This window comes from Nannospalax galili, unplaced genomic scaffold (assembly GCF_000622305.1).
Source record: "Nannospalax galili isolate Female #2095 unplaced genomic scaffold, S.galili_v1.0 scaffold19, whole genome shotgun sequence".
Classification (NCBI taxonomy): Eukaryota; Metazoa; Chordata; class Mammalia; order Rodentia; family Spalacidae; genus Nannospalax; species Nannospalax galili.
The window spans coordinates 975,553-988,571 of record NW_008342110.1 but is presented as its reverse complement, the minus strand read 5'-3'; the positions used below and the strand labels follow the sequence as shown (position 1 = coordinate 988,571).

At 44.9% G+C, this 13,019-nt stretch overlaps 1 protein-coding gene across 1 annotated transcript in view; it reads right to left on the bottom strand.

Moving 5' to 3' along the window:
- Positions 1-618: 618 nt before the first annotated feature.
- Afap1l1 (actin filament associated protein 1 like 1) overlaps positions 619-13,019 on the bottom strand; it is a 45,921-nt gene continuing 33,520 nt past the window's right edge. The window contains exons 16-19 of the mRNA XM_029565829.1: positions 11,523-11,687; positions 5,491-5,669; positions 4,076-4,204; positions 619-1,712 (exon numbers count right to left, since the gene is read on the bottom strand). Coding sequence (XP_029421689.1) covers positions 1,689-1,712; positions 4,076-4,204; positions 5,491-5,669; positions 11,523-11,687 — 497 coding nt within the window. The 3' untranslated portion in view covers positions 619-1,688. The remainder of the gene's footprint in view (positions 1,713-4,075; positions 4,205-5,490; positions 5,670-11,522; positions 11,688-13,019) is intronic.

Genomic DNA, 13,019 nt, shown 5'->3' with positions numbered 1-13,019 from the left:
CTGAAAACACAGTGGTGAATGTCACTGTATAACATACAACAGAGCAAGGCAATCCGAAGATGTGAGGTCTTTTGTCACTGAAGATGTGTAGGTGGACTTGGATGAAAATCATCCCTTTGGATTGGATGTCTTTTACTACCAAGTCATTTTGTTGTTGTTTAGTAGGAAGAACAACAGCTTTTGAGTGACAGATGTCTTACCTAGCTAATGAGATCCACTACTGACTTGAGCATTTCCTACTTGTGACAGTGCAGAAGATGCTCCCTGTGTATTATCTCACTTAACTCCCACCAGAAGTCTTTGGATGAGTACAGTTAGCTGTTTTCACAGAACTGGGGTGGGGGGCAAGTGATATTCCTGAGACTGCCCTTTGCTTAGCAGCAGAGGCAGGGATTAAACCTAGCTCTGCCTAGACCCAGGATCATAACCCTGAAGGTGCACATTCTGCCAGTGACCAGACTATTTCTCTTGCTCTGGTCTTTAGCTACTTCAGAGGATGATAAAGTTTTGGCAAGGCTGAAGTACATTAAGTGTTTGGTGGGTAGACTCTAGTATAAACTATCTACTGGGGATTCTAAAACACCCCCTCCCCTCACACCATCTACCCTCTGAGCTCTCAGAGTTGAACAGTTTGATTTTTATTGGAGAGAAATATGTTAGGGACAGACCTATAAAGTGTCTACAGTTCTGAAAAAGTAGTAATTGGCATAGAAAGGGGGTTGCCCGAGACACGAGGTCCTTGCTTTGCTCCTAAAAATATCAAGTGTTTGGAAAAGGCTTAGCACCACTGTGGCGGAAATGAGCTGGCATCCTGTTGGGTTTTCCTTAAGTCTTACTTTATAGCAGATACAGAGGCACAGGCTTGTGGGCTTCCTAGTGCAAAATGGAGACATCATCAGGCTAAAAATGTAGTTTTCCAACCATAGTCCCGGGAGCCTCAGTGTCACATAAAGTAGGTAAGGACTTGATAGACAGCAAATGACTCCACCCTCCAATGCATGCAGCATTGCGTGGACACTAGGACTCCATGCTTCTATCACTGTGAGTTTAAAATGTGCCAGCTGATCCAACTGTCTTTACCCAGTAAGTACTCAGATAATCTGATTTTAAAATGCCCAAACCTTGAAGAATCCAGCTGTACTCTGCCTAGCTCTCGAACAGATGAAGACTGCCTAAAGAATTTGCATGTTCTCAGTAGCTTTCATTCATTTTTGTGTAGGCAGGAATAGACTGACTTTTTAGTCCTGCCCAGAGGTTGTTTGTAGTGCCCAACAGGAATGCAGCTTGCATTTGTGTGATCAGGTGATTGAGTCTCTCCTTCATCATGGCACCACCAATGCTGCAACACTGCCTTCCTTGCTTTAGGGACTGGGAGTGGGATGCTGAGAAGGGATGGGATGGCTTTTTCACATGGGTCTTCATTACCTTGGGAGGGCAAGGATATGTAATAAAACCTTTACAACTGTGCACGCTTCTGTTTCCCTCCACCCCCACTTCCATTCTTTGTGACATCAGAAGGATGCCTTCCACTTCTCCCTTCTCTTCAATTCCTTCCCAGAACCCTTAAAATCACAGACAATAAAAGCTGGTCATTTGGGTGTCCCAGAGAGTGGGGGCTACTTCTGGTCTTCTTGTGTCCGTGAAAAAAGCATTTCCTCCCTAGATGGGATGGAATTCTCATCTTCTTTCTAGGTCTTCTTCATTTCCCATTCCTGAAGTACACAAAGATGAGAAAAATCAGTTGAGAGTTCTCGTGAGACTGATGGATAAAAACATTTCACTGCACTTTACATGAACATCTCTACCAGCTAGGTCAGAGCCCATGGGGTTCTGGTCTGACTTAGTCTCCCCGTGGCCCTAAGTCCCTCTCTCATCCATTCTCAATTCAGTAGTCAGGGTAGCTCTGTGTTGTGGTGATGACAGGGTCTCATTATGTAGACCAGGCTGGCCTCTGACTCATGGTGATCCTCCTGCTTCAGCTTCCCAGAAAAACCAGAACCTGCTCAAATCTGCTCAATGACTTTCCAGTATGTCAAAATTCATGGTTCTGAGCTAGGTGTGGTGGTGGTGCATGCCTTTAATCCCAGAATTTGGGAGGCAGAGGCAGGTGGATTTCTGTCTGTTGGTCTGTAGCCACTGGAGGCTCTTGCAGAGGACCCAGGTTTGACTCCCAGCACCCACATGGCAGCTAACAGCCATCCATAACTCCCGTTCCAGAGGCTCTAATGCCCTCTTCTGACTTCTGCAGGCACTGCATGATACAGTGCACCTACCTACATGCAGGCCTGTAGACTCAATCTGGCCTATGTGCTTTCATACCATTCATCAGTTAAGAATGATTTATCATATTTGTAAGAATTTGGAGCCAGGCATGGTGGCGTAAAGCCTTTAACCCCAGAACTCGGGAGGCAGAGGCAGGCAGATCTCTGTGGTATGAATTCAAGACCAGCCTGGTCTACATAGTGAGTTCCAGGCCAGATGGGCTACACAGAGGCCCTGTCTTAAAAAGAAGCCCCCCCCCCCCAAAAAAAAAGAATTTGGAACAAAACACCAGAAGAATAAAAGTATTTTATGACAAGCAAAAGTGATACAGAATTGAAGATTTCAGTATCTGTAAATACAATTACACAGCCATACTCTTTTGTGCTCACCACTGTCTATGGCGGCTTTCGGGTCACAGTGGCAGAGATAAATGGTATGAAACAGACTGTGTAGCCTGCGAAGTCTAAAATGGTCACTGCTTTGCTCACACAGGAAGTTTGCTGGCTCTGGCCTAGCTGGTTCCTTCTCAGCTCTCATCTCTTAGTGCTCACCCTCCCCTGGGCTCGCCAGGCTCTCCCTGATTTTCCAACATGCTGAGCTTCTCACTTGTCCAGGTCTTAGCACTTGTTCTTCCTGGATCTTACTTCCCACTGATAGCACATGCCTCACTCCCTCACATCCCACTCAGGTCTCTGCTCGTATGCCACCCACTGCAAGGGAATTTGCTGTCAATGGTTAAAATAATCACTCCAGTCACTTGTCACCTGTCCTCCCATAACCTTGGGAAGGTTTGTATCCCCTGCAGCTGGAGTTACAGGCAGTTGTGAACCACCTAATGCTAGGAATCAAACTCAGGTCCTCCACCTGAGTAGTAGGAGCTCTTAACCACTGATCCTCAGCATTTTTTTTTGAGGTAGGGTCTCACTATGTAGTCCAGGCTGGTCTCAAAGTCATGATCCTCCTGCCTCAGCTTCCAGGATTACAGGCCAGGGCCACCATGTCCAGTGTTGGGCATTTGTTTTTCAGTTCCATACTGTCTTATCTGTGATTCTGAAATCTAGAAATCCCTGAAACCAGAATATTTCCCAGGTGTTTTGGCACAAAGTTATTTGGTGGCAAACTTGATATGGCCTGATGTGAGGCTGTTGATGGTCTTCCCTCCATTGCATGAATATTCTTAAAACCAACCACGGAGTTTTTCTCTTTTCTGGGACTCTCTATGTAGACCAGGCTGGCTTTGAACTCAGAGATCCACCTATCTCTGTCTCCAGAGTTCTGGAATTAAAGGTGTGTGCCACTATGCCTGGCAGCCATGGAGTTTTTCAAGTTTACCTACAGTATACCAGCTGAAACTTGGAGTACTTCATAATACACAGTATATGCCTTTCTAAAGTTCAGAAAATTCTGAAACACAGCTGTCCCCAAGAACTGCATAGAAGGGATTGTAGACTAGCTTCATAGAATGAGCCCTGGGCCTAGTGTTGGAGGTTCTGGGTCTATATCTCTGCTCTGGTAACTGTACCTTGCCTAACCTTCGGCCAGTTCCATCACCCCCTGCTCTTGTCTCCTCGCCTATGAAATGGAAACTCTGCTATCATAAAACACCTCTAGGCTCAGAAACCAGGTGACTGAATTTGTTAGAACTATGTTAACAGAGTGTAAACAGGTTCCGAGTGAGCTTGGGGAGTCTGGCTTTACTGTACAGCTGCACTGGCAATTTCCTGCCTTTCGCTCTAGGTGGTTTTCTGGGTTTTAGTAAGGATTCTTATAATGGGATCCAGATCTGTGACTTGCCAGCTGGCTCCTGGTGTACCTTGGCTTTCTGTAGCACCCTTCCTTGGTTGGAGGTTACAATGGATGGGCTCCTCTTCCTCATCTCAGAAACACAGTTGACAGGGAGAGATTGCTCTGGGGCACTGTTTTGGTGTTTATTTGCAGTTTCCTGTTAATGGTCAAAAAGAAAAGTTAGATAAGTGAGGTACTGCTCTGGCTACTTGCATCCAACCTGTGATCTTTAAACTAGAAAGCACTAGGCAGATATACCAGCATTGAACAGGCTGTGCAGAAGACGCTGAGGGCATTGGGATAAAGAAAGCAACAGTTGACATTACAGAGCCCTCTCTGTGCACCAGGCAGGCATTGCATGGATTCACTTATACAGCCTCCGAGGTAGGTACTATGATTAGCCATCCCATTTTATAGATGAGAAAATGGGGAGGTCAAGTTGCTGTGTAAGGTCACATGACTAGTAAGTATGAGAGAGAGGACTGAAATCTCACAGCTCCGCTTTTTTGTAGGCAGTACTAGGGGTTGAATATAGGGTTTCGAACATGCTAGGAACACGACTTAACCTCTTAAGTACTGCACCTTATTTTCCACACTATCTTCTCTTGTTACATCTTTCAGATAATTGCTTAGTACTTTACTCAGCCCCCCTAAGTGTGACAGCTTAACAGCCAAGCCTTCAAGGCATTTAGAAGACTTCTTTTTTCTATCTCTAAGGGATCAAAGTGGAGGAAAAGCACCCTGGATCAGGAACTTGAGAGCTGCTTGAGAGGGAGTGGCTGTGATGAAGGAACCAGTTCTAGCTCCTTCCCCAGCCCTCTGGGAATCAGGCCCTTCATCTGTAAAATGAGGTTAGACATGCTCCACAGAGAGGAAGTGCTAGGTATAAGAAAGACAGCTCTGACTTTAGTCACTGGGTGTGGTCTGCCCATGTGGAGTGACCCTGAACAACAGGGATGATAACACAGGACACAGCTCATACCCATCAGACAAGTCAGCTTTGTTGTCAGAAAACAGGAAACACTTAGTACATTCCTGTTATTTCTAAGAGGCTAAACATAGTCTAACTCTTGTTTTATTTTTCTCCTGTGGGTGCTCCAACTTAAGGCCTTACATATGCCAAGCAAGTCCTTTACTACTGAGCTACACTCCTAGTCTTCAGTTCTTAATTAAAAAAAATACAAAGCACTTGGGAAGGAGGCAGACATACAGGTAAAGACACAAATGCACAGTGTGGTTCAGTCCATGATGAAGAACAGATCAGACTGTTGGTAATTTAGGGCAGTGGTTCCCGATACGGGGTGATTCTGCCCTCCCACAGATGCCTGGCAATTTCTGGAGATATTTGGTTGTCATAACTGAGAACGATTGTGGTGGGGAGGGAGTGCTGCCGCATGTGAGGGGCTTGGGAGCAGCTGCCCTGGGAGAAGGCCATGGACCTACCCTGCTCTTGTTCTTGTCACTCACAGACAGGCCCAGCGCCGGGCCACCTGCCAAGGACTGCTGCAAGCGCTCTTTCACGGCCACCAGCCTCAGCTCTAGGTCGATCCTCCGCTCCTCCTTGGCCCGGCACTGTGCTTCCAGGGCAACCACGGCTTCCTCCAGAGCCTTCAGCTTTGTGCCTGAGTCCAGAGACACTGATAAGAAAGTCTGTTGGGGCTTCAGGGCCTGTCTGTCTCTCCTGCAGCCCTGCAGTCCTGGTTAAGAGATGGACTCTGGGCTTGGCTTGGCTTCCAGCTACACTGAGAGGTGTGGTCTTTATCTGCCTAAGCCTCTTCTTGGGAACAGGACCCTGATATCCCACTGCAAAACCACTGTTCCCCTTTCATTCCCTGTAGGGGTTGGCTGATCCTATGTCTAGTTCAAGGACCTGACATATAATTTAGGCCTGGTCCACAATCACCTCTCATCTTCTGGTCACTGTGATTGGTTTAGAGTTGAGACTTGGTTCAAATGGATTGAGTACTGATGTTTTAGTGGTGGTCACTGGGAGAAGCTCTCTTTACTGGGGCAGCTAAGAGGACTGAGTGAGGGCTTGTACCTTGCAGCCACTGTATCACCACATATACCTGGTCTCTCAGTTTTCTTGTTTCATTTTCCTTCATTTCCATGCCAATGTGACTTTAGTTTTTGTTACTTATGAACTGGAGTCATAATACAGAGCTTTATAGCCTAGGGTTTCAGTCCAGGGAGGATTTTGCTGCTCATTTAGTTTAATCCAACAACTCTTCATTGGTACCTTCTTCATGCTAAGTACTGTGTTGGGTCTTAGCAGGTTTAAAAATTAGCTCCATTAAAAAAAATATTTTATTATTTTTATTTTATGTGTATGAGTGTGTTGCCTGCATGTAAGTGAGTGCGCCCGTGTTATGCAATGCCGTGGAGGTCAGAAGAGGGCGTCGGTTCCCCTGGAACTGGAGTTAAAGACGGTTAGTAGCCACCATGTGGGTGCTGGGAATTGAACCCGGGTCCTCTGCAAGAGCAGTCAGTGCTCTTAACCGCTGAGCCATCTCTCCAGCCTCCTCCATTCTTTTTTTATATGGGGGGCATTGACTGACCTACAGACTTACATATGCTAGGCAGTTGCTCTATCACAAAGCTACCCACAGTCCTGTATTTCTTTTCCTTTTCTTTTTTTTTGAGATAGGGTCTCATGTAGCTCAGGCTATCTTCAGATTTACTATGCAGCTTAGGATGACCACAGTCCTGGGATTACAGGTGTACATTGCCTCCTTGCCTCTGCCTCCTGGGATTACTGGTGTACACTGCCACATCTGGTTTATGCAATTCTGGGGTATCAAATTCAGGGCTTCGTGCATGCTAGGCAAGTACTCTACCAACTGAGCCATACCCCAGTTCAAAATGAGCTCTACTGTTTATCTTGCATTAGAAGGCTTTCTAGGAATGTTAAATTCATTCATTCATTTCTTTAGTAGTTGTTTATTGAATTCTTACTATGTACCAGGCTCTGGGATAGAGCAGTGAAGGAAGCAGGCAAATGTCCTTGCTTTTATGGAACTTATATTTGTGTGTCGCAAATATAAATAAAAATAAGTATAATAAGCAATCTACCATGTTACAAAATGATACAGAAAAAAATTGAGTATGATAGTTTCCAAATCATGATTCTGACTCTTAGAAAATTCTTATTTATTTATTGTATGGGGATCTTTCTTTCATATTTATTTATTTAATTTATTTATTTATTGTATGGGGATTAAGTCCAAGGACTTGCTCATACTAGACAAGTGCTCTACCACTGAACCATATTGCCAGTTTCACAAATTCTTTTTTTTTGTTGCTGTTTGCTTTTTGAGACAGGATTTCCCTGTAGCCATAACTGGGCTATAATTCACTATATAGAGCAGGCTGGCCTTGATCTTACAGAAATCTGCTTGCCTCTGCCTCCTGAGTGCTGGGATTAAAGGTGTGTACCAACATGTCTAGTACAACATTTTTATTTTTTAATATTTTATTTTATTATTTCTATGTTATGTGTGTATGCGTGTATTACCTGCATGTAGGTAAGTGTACCCATGTTGTGCAATGCCTGTGGAGGACAGAAGAGGCTGTTGGAGCCCCTGGAACTGGAGTTACGGATAGTTGCTAGCTACATATAGGCGCTGGGATTTGAACCTGGGCCTTCTGCAAGAACAACCAGTGTTCTTAACCGCTGAGCCATCTCTTCAGCCCCAAATTCTGTTTTTGGTCTTTTTGAGACAAGATCTTCCTGTAGCCCCAGCTGGCCTGGAACTCACTATGTAGACCAGGCTGGCCTCGAACTCACAGAGATTCGCCTGGCTCTGCCTCCCAAGTGCTGGGATTAAAGGCATGTGCCACCACGCCTGGCAAATTTTTTTTTGTCTTTTTTGAGACAAGGTCTCCCTGTAGCAGCAGCAGGCCTGGATTCAGTAATGGAGAACTCACAAGAGCTCCACCTGCGTCTGCCTCCCCAGTGATGGGATTAAAGGTGTGCGCCACCACGCTCAGCTAAAATTCTTATTTTTTAAGAAAAGGTTCTTGGGCCCAGGCAATCTCTGGATGGGCCACTAGGCTCTTGAATTTGTCTGTGCCATTTTAAGCTTAGGGAACAGTCCATAGGTTCTATGTTTCATAGGGCCATGTGCCTCGGATATATTCTATAAGGACAGGACTCTGTTCCCCAAAGTATGTGGAGAAATCCAGGCTGAAGTGTGGTGAACTCCATCTAGAGACAGAGAGAATTCAAGGAAACTCATTTGAAAACTGGGTGTGGGAGTCCAGAGCAGGCAGGGCCCACTGCGGTCTCTGGATTTCAGAAGAGGACTGTGCTGGTTAGTTTTTGTCAACTTGACACAAACTAGAGTTACCTGGGACAGAAAACCTTAGATGAAGAACTGCCTCCATCAGGCTGGCCTATGGCCATGTTCTTGAGGCATTTTCTTTTTCTTTCTTTCTTTGGTCTTTTTGAGACATGATCTTCCTGTAGCTCCAGCTGGCCTGGAACTCACTATGTAGACTAGGTTGGCCTTGAACTCACAGCGTTTAATCTTGAGTGCTGGGATTAAAGGCATGCACCAATACTCCCAGCTTGAGGCACTGATAATTGATGCAGGAAGGCCCAGGTGATGCCATCCCTGGACAGGTAGGCCTGGGCTGTACAAAGAGGTTAACTGAGCAAGCAAGAGGAAGCACATAAGTAAGCAGCATTCCTCTGTGGTCTCTGCTTCAGTTCCTGCCTCCAGGTTCCTGTCTTGGCTTCCCTCCATGATGGACTATGATGTGGAAGGTTAAGTCAAATATATCCTTTCTTCCTTAAGCTGATTTTGGTCAGCGTTTTCTCACAGCAACAGAAAGCAAACTAGAACAGAAACTGGTAACAAAAGCGGGGTATTGCTGTAATAGATGTGACCATGTTGTTCTGGGGAAGACTGTGGAAACATTTAGAACTTTGGGCTGGAGAAATCACTGAGTATTCAGAACTTAATGGGCTGTTCTGAAGGAGCTAGAAAGAAAAGAATACTGAGAGAAATTCAGATGATGGAGTCCTGGCTTGTGAAGTTTCAGAGGGAAGCAAAGACTACTGGAGTGGTTTGCATGCTATTTTGAATTTAAAAATATGTGGTTTCTGGTCAGCTGGGCTGAAGAATAAGCTGTGATTAACAAGAGATCAGCACCACTAAAGTGAAAACTTTATTTTCTTGGGACATTGATCTGGATAGTCAGGGCTGAAAAATCAGTTGTGACCAGCACTGCTGATATCTTCTAGGAAGTATTTCCTTAGCACACAGAAGCTATGGTCCAGAGGGGGCCAAGGCTGCATCTCAAGCTGGAAGCCAAACTTAGCAATTTGTAAGTCTCCCATGTGGTACTGGGTTTTGAAGGCATGAAAGGGTCATGGAGAACAGCTGAAGCTTGGCACTGGGAGAGGCCAGGAGAGGCCATTTGTGAAGGTGTAGCCTCAGTTGTAGTGGAGACCTCAGCATATTGGAGATGCTAGAACCATGGAATGATCACCAAGGTCAGGGGCAGGTATAAAGTGGAACTGGAGAAGCTGTGTGAGATGCAGATGGTAGAGCCAGAGAGGTAGAGCTGCCCAAGTCTTTTGAGCCCAGAAGATTATGAGCGTGCCCCAGATGTTAGACACTGAGTTACACTGTTCGACTCTGGTTTTGCTTAAATGTGTGTGGTTCTTCCCTGTTGAAAGAAGAAAGTATTTAACCTGTTCTCTTTTTTTTTGTTCTTTTCAAGACAGGGTCTCCTTGCAGCCCCAGCTGACCTGGAACACCAGGCTGATCTTGATCTCAGAGATCTGCCTGCCTCTGCCTCCCAAGTGCTGGGATTAAAGGCACACTACGCCTGGCTTTTAACCAGGTTTTTAAAATTTTTTATTTATTTTTTATTTTATGTGTATTGCCTACATGTGTGTTAAAAGCACCTGTGCTGTGCAGTGCCCACGGAGGTCAGAAGAGGGTGTTGGATTCCCCTGGAACTGGAATTACAGATGGTTGTTAGCCACTATGTAGGTGATAGGAATCAAACCTGCTTTGCAAGAGCAGCCAGTGCTCTTAACCACTGAGCCATCTCTCAATCCTACACCTGTTTTTTGATTTTATAGAAGCCCACAGTTAAGAGACTGGATTTTTAGGCTGAGCCTGGTGGTTCACACCTTTAATGCCAGTACCTGGGAGGCAGAAGCAGGCATATCTCTGTGAGATTGAGGCCAGCCTGGTCTACACAGCAAGTTCCAGGCCAGATGGTGCTACAGGAAGACTCTGTCTCAAAAATAAAAAAACATAGCAGGACAACACTCCCCCCTGCAAAAAAAAAAAAAAAAAAAAAAAAAAGAGACAGACTTTGGACTTTTAAAGAGAGCTTAGTTTTTTAAATTTTATTATTTTTATTTTATGTGTATGCACGTATTGCCTGCATGTAGGTTAAGTGCACCCATGTCGTGCGGTGCCTGCAGAGGACAGAAGAGGCTGTAGGATCCCCTGGAACTGGAGTTATGGACAGTTGTTAGCTGCCATGTGGGTGCTGGGATTTGAACCCGGGTCTTCTGCAAGAACACTCAGTGTTCTTATCTGCTGAGCCATCTTTCCAGCCCAGAGAGCTTGGATTTTTAAATTGGTGGAATTTTTAAAGACTGGAACTGTCAAGGCTGTACTATATTTTATATTATGATATTAACATAAGATTTGGGATAAACAAGAAAGGAAAGGTTATAGTTTAATAGTGATATATTTGTCAAGTTGGCAAGGGGTCAGTTGTGCTGGTTAGTTTTTTATCAGCTTGACACAAACTAGACACCTGGGAAGAGGGAACCTCAGTTAAGGAATTACCTCCATCGAACTGGACTATGGACATGTCTATGTCTATGTCATTTTCTTAACTGATAATTGACGTAGGAGGGCCCAGCCCACTGTGGGTGGTTCCATCCCTGCACAAGTGGGCCTGAGTTGTATAAGAGGGGTAACAGTAAGTCAGGAGGAGCAAGCAAATAAGCAGCATTGCTCCATGGCCTATGATCCAGTTCCTGCCTTGGCTTCCCTCCATGATGGACTGTGATGTGGAAGTATAAGCCAAAGAAACCCTTTCCTCCCTAAGTTGATTTGGTCAGTGTTTTATCACAGCAACAGAAAGCAAACTAGAACAAGGATCCTGGGAAATATCACTGCCTCGCATACACATACACATATACATCTTTGAATAAATGAACTCAAGCCCCAAAACAGTCTCTTACTTCCTTGATGGGAAGGCACACTTCTATTTTCTACGCTTCCAAAATCAGGTTGTCTTACTACCTCAAGTGCACACAGTATTAGTTTTCTTTTTCATCCTCTATCTGAAAGCAGTTATTAAACTGATGGCACTTTAAGTGGGATGAATGATGATAATGAGGAGAGGGGAAGGGGCCTGTGTAAGAGACCTTCCCTATTGTGCGAGGGGAGGTGCGGGCCAAGCTGCCGTTCTTAGGGCCACTGATATGAAGGTACCTGGGCTGTTCCGAATGGCTTCCTTTAGCTCCCTCTTCTCCTGTCGCAAAGCCATCAGTTCTGTCCGAATTGTTTCCTTCTCTTTCTCCAGCTTCTCTTTTTCTACCAAGTACCTCCGGGCATCCTCCTCAGCTCGGTTCTTGCCGTACTTGTATTGATTGGCACCTGTAGAGATGCAGGAAGACAGGCCTCAGTTCTGACCTCCGGTGAGGTGTTAACTTGTCTCATTTCAACTTCTCTATAAAACAGAAATACTCATATCTATTCCTTTAAGCATACTTGGTATGAATCCCCTAAGGAAATAGGGAACAACAGGGAGACACAGGAGAGCACAGGGACCAGGAGCCAGGCAGATCTGGGGTTTACATTCTTTCCCGCCTTTACTTGGCATGTGACATTGGGCAAAAGTGAATGGTGTGCTTTTTTGCTTTTCTCTTCAGCCTCAGTTTCTCTGTGTAAGTAGAGGTACTGATAACATTTACCTCGCCGGATGCAGTGAGGTTTAAATGAGATAATTAAGGAAGTCTTGATATAGTACCTGGCAAATGGTGAGTGCTTAGTAAATGTTACAAAATGACAGTAATAAGATAAAAGAAAACAAATTTTATGATGTATAACCTATTTTGCTTTTAAAAAGGTGTGCTTTGGCCAGGCATGGTGGTGCACACCTTTAATCCCAGCCCTCGGGAGGCAGAGGCAGGCGGATTTCTGTGAGTTCAAGGCCAGCCTGGTCTACATAGCAAGTTCCAGGACAGCTGGGGCTACAGGGAGACACTGTCTCAAAAAAACCAAAAAAAAAAAGTGTGCTTTGAGTCAAGACTTGGGTATCTATGAGATAAGGAGATACCTACTTACAACACAGATCCAAGATCTAGGCCCATTGTATTCCTGGGGAAGGGGCAGAAGAGAGGAAGACTCAACAGTCTACTCTAGGTCCAACATGACGGTTGACAGTAACAGGTGATTACAACAAATGTGTTGCTCATTCACTGTATGCAAGATACTACACACTAAGCCACTTCTTGGAATTCCCATTCAGTCCTTACTGTATTTTATTATTCATTGTTTTATTTTTAGCTCTATTTATTATTAGCTGTGTTTACATATTACACTATTTATTAGTTCTAAGGTTGAGGAAGCTGGGACACAGAGAGGTTAGGTCCCACCGCTAATGGCATTGGAGGCAAGGTTGAATGCATGTCTGTCTGAGTCCAGGTGATGAGGTCATGAGTACAGAACCTTCACAAGTGAGATTACTGGCCCCAGAAGAGGGCTAGAAGATGGCCACCTGTGAAGCAGACCATAGCTCCAGAGTGGAGGAACGAGGTTCTGTTCTTAAGCCATTTCGTTGATGACACTTTGTCATAGCAGACTAAGAAGACTCAGGCAGCTTTCTTTCTGTGTTCTTTATAATGTCACTGAACTATGCCATGTAGCTCTCGACTGCCCCTCCAGGAACCCTGTTACTTCAGTTCTTTACTCATGTTTATTTCAGCG